The following is a 10521-nucleotide window of genomic DNA, read 5'->3' on the forward strand; positions in this document are numbered from 1 at the left end:
AATCGGGATTCAATTTCTACTTTAGAATGTATCTACGGTGATTAAATTATTAGTGAAGCTATAGAGTTGGTACGTCAGAAGTTACCATGATAGAATATGGGGACAGTGCTCTGGTGTTATTTTTCAGATTCTAAGAGATGAATACTTCTATAAAAAAAACACAAAATTATAATTTGACGTGGATAGTTTGGAGTAAATAGTTCGATCTTAGGGGGTCTTTTGGAAAATTGATATTTGATAAATTATAAAATGCGATGAACAATTTGAATATCATAAAAATCTAAAAAGATCCGATCCCCTACTCCAGAATTTCTTTTATCAAAAAAAAAATTTAATTCATTTATTGATTGGATGGATTGAATCAAAAATCTTGTCTATTTAAAGGTAAGATCTAATCCATCAAATTAATGAAGTAGGGGTCAAGACTAGTCCAGAAATTTTGGACCAAAAGATCTTTGCTCAAATCTAAACTGTTCGGATCTTCTAATTTGTAAAATACGGATCATAGGATGGACCACTCTGATGGTCCTATGTGTAAAATAAATAGAGGTCATCACTCTCCATCAATAATAAAGAATGACTCATCTTCTATCTACGTTTTGCGAACTAGAGTATCCGTGCTCAAATCTAAATGGTTAGTTAAGTAAATTACAAAACAACGACAAAAAAAAACAAGAAAATTGTCACAAAAAAACAAACATGAGAGGATCGATGCAATACGATGAAAGATAAAAAAAATTAAATAGAAAGCAAAGTGAAACATCATGGCTTTAGTACTGTAAAAAGGCAAAATTGATAAATTATTATTTTTATTATTAACGATTGACTAATGGTATATATAAAATTAGAAATATGGTTTTAGAATTTTTAAAATACATACAATCTTAGTGAAATTGATTGTCAATCTTTTATAAAGATAAATAAAATCAATTGGCAATCTTTACCAAATTATTAAATATCTTAACATCCTGTATAAATCTTGTTCTTTTGTGGATCATAAATTTGAGGATGGAGTGCGATATTCCTGGTATGAATATATGAATATTATTCTTTTTTTTTTTTTACTTCGAATGTGAGGTAAAGAACACAATCGAACCGTCAATCCAAATAATCAGAAGAGCTTAGTGTCCGGAAATGTGTTCAAGCTCTCCAGTTGACATAATCACTTGAGCTATTGAACTGAGTCACCAGCATATAAATGAACCAATTTAAAAATATTAATAACCAAGTCATAAATTCTGAAAAGAAATTCCATGAGCATGCACGTTTCCATCAAACTTATTGAAACTTGTCTATCCATCTATTAAAAAATCTAAAGCTATGATTTTGACAATGTCAATTGTAAGGAGAATAAATAAAACAACACTCTACGATTCAAAAATAAACTGAAAGCTTTTTATCTATCTTGTCTTGCACTGCTGAACATTTTTGCAACAATTTGGCTAAATGCTCATCCAACTTAGGAAGAGGAATTGCAAGTGGTAATCTATATTTGTGATCCCTTGCTACATAGTTAGTCTTTTCAGCATCGTCATCTTGATGCGCTGTAGGAGCCAAAATAGAAACTGTGGGCTCATTAGCCGTTAAAGATGAAGTTGAAGGCTTGGCAGGTGGAATAGGTCGCTCTGGAAGTGAAATATCACAGCTATTCTCGACAATCTCATCAAAAGAAGGTTTTGATGTTAAAAGATGCATTGATTGAACTCCTGAAACACTTGAACTTGAAGATAGATTGGCAGTGATGTCATGAGGATACTCAACAGCAAAAAGGTTGTCTGCATTCTGCACCGACAAATATGCCACCGAGCAAGCCATATCTTTCAGACTCATTAATCGCCAATTCTGGATCCTCCTGAATATTATAGACCATCTCGGAAGGACATAGTAACAAGAACCACAAAGCTCAATATCAGCACTAGTCTGAACCATTATTCCCGCCTCTCTAGCAGCTACTTCAGGGCTCAACATGTGACATGTTTTGCTCATGTAGCTTTCCAGACATTCTTCAAGAGCCAACTTTTGGTGATGGATCTCTAGGCTAGTATGAGAACTTTGCTTCAGCCAGGAAATATCATTCAAAAATTCTGGTAACTTACAAGCATTTATAGCACTAGTGAGTCCTTGAATTCGTACAGGTGAACTCCAGCCAATGCTTGGTAAGAAGGTATTTACAAAACATCGTTCGTAGCTCAAATTCTCAAGGAGATCAACCTCAGGACACGGCCAATTATTCCTATTCAAGGAAGCAGCTCTTGCAATTTCCTCTACCAATTTGTCCAATGCTGCATTGAAAACTGAAATAAAATGGTTTGGACCAAAGTTAGAGGCGTTAGCATTTCCTACGATCTCTGCATAAGATAACAAATATTGCAGGACAACTTCTCGTGTATTTATAAGATTAACACTAGGTTGCTCAGGTGAATTCTTAGCTAACCACAGGAGACCCTCTCTCAGTTTATCATCCTGGAAAAAGCCAATCTGTTTCTCTCTGGGGAGGCTACAGCATATGAATATAACTGAAAATAAAGAAACCCTTGTCATATCAGCATCATGAAGGCCAAGCTTCTGCATTATTGTGAATGAAGGGTCAGAGATTCCTTGGTCATACACATCACCGCTTACTATCAAAAGGGGTATGTTGGATCCAGATGGTATGCATGCTATAGCATTATGAAGCCACACTCTTTGCATTTCCCATGGAATACTCTCTGATACATGGAAAATGATTGAAGCAGCCCCATCAACAAGATAATCTTTAGCAAGTATATTATAATCATCACAATTGGCCTCGCGAACTACAGTTAAGCAGCAGTTGTTGCAAGCACTAAATTGGTTGTTAATCCAACTCCTCCATATTGATAAATGCGGCACAGAAACCACTGGTTTGCTTTTTTCGTTAGTAGAACCCATAACTTTTGAGAGTAACCATCTTGAAGACGCACCGTTAGATTGCCCCATCATGTGTAATGGCTGGACAAGTACAATAAGCTTCCAGCAAAGACATCTAGCATTGAGATTTCTTGAACTTAATATTGGTGCAACCAATTCTGAAACATTAATAGTTGACCATGATTCTTCTTGTTTCCTATATCTCTCTCTTACAGCAAAATCAATGTTAAGCTCATTGCCGGCAAGGCTTGGAAGCTGATTAATCCAACAAATTTAACAATTAAATCAATCATCAAAAAGCTTGCCAAATTCAGAGATTAAAATCAGAATTACTCACGGTTTTAAATTGTCGAATGGGTGGACCCAGAAATAGGGAATTAAATGCTGAATTTGCTAGCATAATTTTTTGCTCACGTCTTTCTCTCCTTTTAGTTGCTTGCTGCTTCCATTTTCTGATTATTAAGCAAAGTAGCAGAAGAAACAATAAGAAATTAAAAAACTTATGCAAGTTACTAATAGTGTGGTAAGAGAAGTAATGAACCTCAAGATCAACTTAAGCTTCACTCGAATTTCTCTCTTTTTTCTTGCGTGTTGCTTCCATTTCCTGATTATCATCCAAAGGAGGGGGCAACCAGAAAAGGACAATGAGCACTAATGTAAGTTCTCGATAGTGAAATTTCAAAATTCATAATGCTGTAAAAAGAGCAAATGAAGAACCTCAAAATAAGTCTCAGCTTCTCATTTGCAGCTTGATTCGTCTGGTAAGGCATTAGCAATTTTTCTTTTGTTTCTGGTTCTCTATTTATAACTTGATGAAATTGTGAAGTAGAGGTGACCTTGTTGACTATAGAACTTATAGGTACTATGTTCCTGACAGAAGTCACATCTGGAATGGGCATACATTTATAATTCAGGAGTGGATCTCCTTGATGGAAAGCCTGGGAACCATTGGCAAACATTTTGACCGGAGAGACCACGGTCTGAGTCATAGGAACTGTATCCTGGCGATGGACAGCCTCCTTGCAAAGCATAGGAACAACTGCATATGGTATCCCACCAACAAATGCAGATTGAAATGAACCACTTACACTATGATTGTGTGAGAATGTATTTGCTTCTGCTTCAACCATTTTTTCATCATTAATTTGCACATCAAGGGTCTTTCTTGGGTCAGTAATGGCCCCAAGAGCAGTAAAATCACCATGGTCATGAATTGTGTCTTTGCTTCTAATTTTTGAAGTATCTACTTCAGATGCATCAACTCTTTGTTCAAACATCTCCAACTCCATAGATATAGTTTGTCTTTTCTCAGCCACAGGGAAGATAATGGGACTAGAACAAATATCATGAACAACCCTCTCTGATTTCTTGAGGAGCACAAACTGTGAACGTTTTGTAGGGAAATCCTCTTCACTGTTAAGAAAAGGTCCTCCCTTCACCATATAGGTTTCCTCAAATTCTTTTAATTCAAATCCATGATGTTTTAAAAGATTTTCTACATCCTCTCCCTAAGAATCAGAGACGAATTAAATAACAGCTTTTGGACAAGCAAAATAGGAAAGTTACTTGACCCAAACAAACAAATTTTCACATACCTCCAAGCCCAGCCATCTTATAACATCTGCGATAGGGATTCCTTGATTATTTGGAAGACTACTGTGTAGAGAAGCAAGTGCCTTTTTTCTTATCTGGAAAAAAGAGCTCTATTTAAGCTCTCATCAAACCATAACAATGTGTATATGGAGAGTAACTCAAACAGTCTAAGCATTCTAATAACATCAGCCACATGAGCAGGGAATTCCTCTCAGTAGAGATCTTTAAAAAATAAAAATAAAAATGTCATTTGAAAAGAAACCAGATACAAAACGCATAAGGCTTCTTTCACAATTTGCACTAGATTGAATTTGTACAAGAAATGTTTGCTTTTGTTTTGTGTTCTAGCACTTGGGTTTTCAATATAGATGTCGATCACAAAAAAATCAAAGTGGCAAATCTTTTAACCTGATCTTTAATTTACTCACACTAGATTGGTTGGATATAGATGTTTCATGCAACCTACCACATCAAGGGAGCAATCACTGATAACTATTTTTAGTCATCACCTCTCCTCCATTTCACATCGTAGGATAGAAAAACAACAATCAACACGGGAGATGTGCAAAGAATCACAACCCATATATCCAAGGATTATGCAGGAAAAAGGGGGCAAATGGCAAATTAACTTTTAGTCAATGATTTTCACCATTTGACTAGACTTCAACCCTATTAATATGAGAATTTAATGGGTTCATTTATATTCACAATTTCTGATGTCAAGTTATTTATTGGAAACTCAAAAACTAGAAGTATGTGACAAACATGCAACACTTTCTAAGAATGTATATGAAAGAAGCAGAAAGAAGAAAGAAGACACACCTTAGTAAAGTGAGCATGCATCAAGCATGCCTGTAGGTAAGTTGCCTTTCGTGCAAGATGAAAGAAGTTTATATAATTACCCATTTTACAAGCTCTGGAAAGGAAAGCTTCTTTGTTATAATTGCTATGAAAAAATAAAACCAATATAAGCCAGTAAAAGTTCTGGGTAAAAGTACCTTGCTACATTTCGGGCAAACAAAATTTCGGAAGAACGTCTAATTTCAGGAGTCATCTTAGCAAGATCACGTGTCAGTTCCATAGGATCCACCTATGTGTATTTATACATGTATCAAGTATGATAAAAATAACATCTCCATATAAAAAATAAAAAGCAGATAGCAATATATGACTTACTTTGTATCCTGGATGCTTATCTACTTTGAGGAGCGCATAATAACCACGAAACTCCTTTTCAGTTGACACACTAATTCCTTTCTTTCTATGATCATCATACATATGAAATAACTCAACAGATGTCTTATTCATCTGCTCAATGTTTAGATGCGCATCAAACCCCTGGGAAAAGCCCTCTCCTTTACTGTATTCACACAGCTCATGCATAGCAATAATATGGAGTCTAATCTGGTGCAAAAGAGAGTAACTTGATCATGTGAAGTGAATTGCTTTAGGGTAAAGGGTTAACATCTCAGAAAGTATTGTACCATTTGCTCAAGCATGAATATTGCCCGGTCATTGAAAATATGCTGCATCCTGAGGTCCATCCTTATTGCTCGCATCCGATCCCACAAAAAATTGTAAATATTCAAAAAATCCTCATCATACGGCTGATTCAACAAACTTAGTAGATAATCAATTGTTTTCTGCAATACTGGCATAGGCCTAATTAGGTTGGCATCACGCTCTGCTGTCCTAGTGTACTGCAGGAAACAAAGTAAAAAAATGGTCTTGTCATTTGAAATGAAAGATGATTTCAGAGTCCATTCTATCAGGCTAAGAAGACAATGACTGAGTCAACCACCTTCTTTACAGCAAGATACTTGCTAGTTTGGTTTCTCTCTCCATCAAGTCTTTCGTAGCTATCAAGATCTCCTTTCCTCTCACGTTCTGCCCTCTCCGATTCTGAGACATTTAAATCACTTCATGAAGCTGAAGGAAGAGCATTTTAATATTTGCCAAAACTTATAAAACTCCCAGGAGACATGCATAAAGTTTCAAGTTAGCATTTCATAGACCTGGACACATATCGGGGCATAGTCCCACCACCGCTGTAGATGATTCTAATCCTTCAGACTGAAGTAAACTATCTCCTCTGCTTGATGATCCTGTTTTCTCAGAAAGTTTATGAGTGTCCATGTCCAAAGAAGTATGGTGGAGTTTACTTTCTGAACTCTGATCCTTTGATTTCACCCGGTTTTCTGTAGGTTGGCTTAGTTCCACTCCGAAGCGGGCCAACCGTCTTGCCTTTGCTTGAATTTCTCTGCAGATGAAGGCTAAAATCAGAAAAAGTAAATGAATTTGTACAAGCATCTCTAGCCCATAAATCTAAAACGAAAAAAAAAAAGGAATTATATTGACACCTATCAGAGTCATGTTGGTGAGAAGATGAACTTAAAACTGAAGCAGAAGGTTGATTGGGAGACCTATCCCTTTTGTATGATCTTGACTGAGGATGATTGGCTGAAGCATCCTCTCCATTATCATACAGGTAAGAATCATCAACAAGTTTAAACCTTGTTTGAGGCATAGAGAAATTTTCTGTAGTCTGGTCCTCTGAAACCAGCAGGTTTTCTGTTGGTTGTCTTGGCTCGACTCTGAAGTAGGTCAATTGTCTTGTCTTTGCTTGAACTTCTCTGCACAGATAACTAAATCAGAATATAGAAATGAATTTGCACCACAAGTGGGCATGCAACTCTGCCAACTAAAGCACAAAGGTCAAATAGAACACTAGAGATACCTCCTAGAATCAGGTCGGGCAGAAGATGAACCTAAATCAGAAGTGGATGGCTGATTGGGAGACCTACTCCTTTTGTGCACTTTAGAATGAGTATGCCTTGTTGAACCATCGTTTCCATTATCATACACATCAGAGTAATCAACCATTTTTGACCTCCCGCGTGGCATTGAATCAGTGTAATAAACAGGAGAATTTCTGGGACTGGAAAGTCCAGCAGTGGATATGTTAGGTGTGAAATGCATTGAAAGCATCCATGAACGAGTCAAAAAAAATCAATGAAACAAACAGTCAGAACTACTGAAAACAGTAAATATCAACAAAAGAGAACTACTACCTAAATATTAACCTACATAGAAGTATAGAACCAAGTTGACCATTGATTGATCAATGTACTTAACTAACTAGTTTCATTATCAATTTCCAGCATTGTCCATGATTTCACTTAAGATATGTTTTTATTTTATTACACATTCATGACACCAAATAGACAAATCTTTAATCCAACCAATTTAGACAACAATTTATTGTTTCAACAAACTTGATTACTCTGTCTGGGAAATCCTTTTTGTGGCAGAAAGCCTTTTTACTTGGGTATCCTTCAAGACTGATCGAAGGCAGAAGAAGGGTGAGAAATGCTGTGCAGTTTTTACAAGGAGCAGAAGACTTTTGATTCAAGCATCTAAATAAAATGAATTTTTAAAACTTTGGTTGCAGCAATTCCAAAAATCTGTTCATAAATCCCATATGTTATTCACTCCATGAAACACAATACATTCTTCTACTGAAACATAAAGATAAACTCCACACGCTTTCAATTATCTTACAATCTAAAACAAAGAGGCCAATAAAAAAATTTTGTTATTAAAGCACCTAATTTAGTGAAGAAAAACATGCTATCTTATTGTACAATGTAAATTTGGAAATAGTTATTGACAACAACCTTCAAAAAAATTCTATCAGTAATATTATTTTTTATAGAATAAAAAACGGTTTTATCTTTCAAAGGCATAAACAAGTAGACTTCTAAGATGAATGCTCATTCATGAACAGTGAGTCCTAGTGTCTCACTATCGACGTATGGCCTGAACACTAAAAAGGATTCTTATACAGGCTTGCAGCTAGGTTTAGCAGCTTCCATCAATTTCCAACAAATAATTTGCAAGAGGAGATTCCATTGCACCATCTTCCTAAAACAAATGGCCTTCTACATAGAACATGGCAACCTCAAATCCTAGAACACTTAAAATTTACCAACTGAAAAAAAAAAAAAAAATCTAAGCCAAAACTAGAGCCGTGAATGAAATTTTGGATTTTACCTATGTGTTGGAGAAGGTACTTTTGTCTTCTGTGGCGATGGCTGCAACCAATTCACTTGGTCAGAGGCAGCTCGTTTATTCTCATGGGAAATATCAGGTTGCGGAGGGGTCGGGAGGGAGGCACTCTGCTTGACTCTTTGAAACGCCATTGTCTAGGAGAAGGAACGGAGCAATAATTCCTGCAGAAGTATTTGATTTACTTAGAAGAAACCTTAACTATGATACGTTTGCATAAACTGCCAGAAAAACTGAGAGAACTCGGATAGTCCCAAAGGGCTAGCTCGACTGACCTAACTGTCCGATGCAGCCAGTCCTCGCTTTCCTCGCCGCTGCCTCAGAATTCGGAGGGGAGCGACAGCCCTAGGCGTCTCCACAAATTCCCCTACGCTTTTGTCACCGCCGCCTCGTGGAGAGGCACGCCGTATCAGACGCTCAGCCCTCCACCGCTCTAGCTCTCTCTTATTCTATAGGCGTAGGAAATTGAAGGAATCAGAAACCCTAGCGCCGTTCCTCCGGCGAAAGGTCTCAGCTCCAATGCGCCCCTCACGCAAACGCAAGATCAGTTGCCTCACAGTATGCAGTTTTGGGCCATGCCTCTCAATCGGACCAGGTTAAGCTATCCTTCCAAACTTGTAGACATTCCAAGAGAGGTTCTTGGGCTGAACTTGCTCTTCCACCGGCCAACCGACACAGCAGCGGATTCAGCAATAAACCAACAGAAATCGAGAGAAATAAGAGAGAGGGTAAGAGGTGAGGAGAGTAGGATTACTGGGGACGGTGCGGTGGGCCGACTAGGGATGGGTGGTGGGTGGCGGGCGGCGGGTGGATGATGAGGGAAGGGCAGTGAGGTGTGGCTAAGGGCGGCCGCTACGGGAGGGACGCAAGAGTGGCGTAAGGCGGTGGCAGCTGGCGGTGGAAGCTGGCGGTGGTGGCAAACCGGTGGTGGCGACGGGTGGCGACGGCGAGCTGGTGGCTGCGGGAGAGGGTTACGGCTCGAGAAAGGAAAAAGAAGAAAATAGAAAAAATGGGAATTATATAATAATCTTTATTTTTTAAAAAAATAACAATTAATCCAAATAAATTAAATAAAATTAAAAGAGAACCATGAAAAAACGAAAATTCAAGGAAATTAATATTTCATTTAAAATAAATTTTTAGTGTTTTTTTATTATTCACTCTGAGTTTGGAGCCTGGTTTGTAAAATCGTGATTTTTATGGTACGATTATACACTCCTAAATTCAGAAGTACCAAAATGATAGAGTGGGAAGTCATATTTGTTTTTGACTCAGATTTAATCACAAATTTCATAATATATTAAATTAAAATTCATTTAAAAATCAATCTACATTTATTATGGGGTAAAATCAACTACACAATTTATGTAAAAAATAATATTTAAAGCTTTTTAAAAAATAATAATATTTAAAGCCTTTATATTTGAGGTTATTTCCAGGCCTATGTAGAGCCACACTCACACACTCTCTCTCTCTCAAAAAAAAAAAAAAAATAGATATTAAATAGTAAGAGTAGATACTATATTTCAATTTTAGTGAAAAGACTGAGAAAAATATATTTTTTAACATCAATAATTTACATTGACGGAGTCAGGAATTGACTTAGAGTGACTAAAATTTTTAACTACTACTATAACAACAACAAAGTCTTACCCCAATAGATGGGTCTATTTGATGTATCCTTCTATGTTATTAGACTTTATCCCATGCTACATCAACCTCCAAACTTAAATAAATTTTATCTTATTTTATTGTTATTAATTTTTTTTTTAATTTAGAAATGTTCATTATTATCGAGCTATGTTAGCTTTATGTCTCAAACTACTTCGATGAGTATTTGAATATTGTTCTTGCTGATTGGGCTACAAGGAACCATCAAGGAATTTTGAAATGATTTGGTCCAATCTACCTATTCTTATATCGACTAGTCAATACCGCTTAGAATTTTCTAGGGCTATTGGATATGTGAAC

General features: G+C 36.6%; 1 protein-coding gene across 2 annotated transcripts; it reads right to left on the reverse strand.

Annotated features, from left to right (window-relative positions):
* Positions 1-1278: 1278 nt before the first annotated feature.
* LOC122028796 (SAC3 family protein B-like) lies at positions 1279-9544 on the reverse strand. Of its 2 annotated transcripts, none has more exons than XM_042587699.1 (15): positions 8826-9544; positions 8536-8714; positions 7220-7420; positions 6843-7115; positions 6498-6742; positions 6284-6384; positions 5967-6182; positions 5659-5886; positions 5481-5572; positions 5305-5398; positions 4485-4577; positions 3607-4397; positions 3431-3493; positions 3227-3341; positions 1279-3144 (listed from the first exon to the last, which is right to left on the reverse strand). In XM_042587699.1, the coding sequence occupies exons 2-15, from the start codon at positions 8682-8684 to the stop codon at positions 1375-1377; spliced, it is 4431 nt and encodes a 1476-aa protein (XP_042443633.1). In that variant the 5' UTR covers positions 8685-8714; positions 8826-9544; the 3' UTR covers positions 1279-1374. The 2 variants fall into 2 exon arrangements, with proteins under 2 accessions (XP_042443633.1, XP_042443634.1); XM_042587700.1 differs by having other exon boundaries at positions 6498-6755.
* Between the last annotated feature and the right edge of the window lie 977 nt (positions 9545-10521).

This window comes from Zingiber officinale, chromosome 10B (assembly GCF_018446385.1).
Source record: "Zingiber officinale cultivar Zhangliang chromosome 10B, Zo_v1.1, whole genome shotgun sequence".
Classification (NCBI taxonomy): Eukaryota; Viridiplantae; Streptophyta; class Magnoliopsida; order Zingiberales; family Zingiberaceae; genus Zingiber; species Zingiber officinale.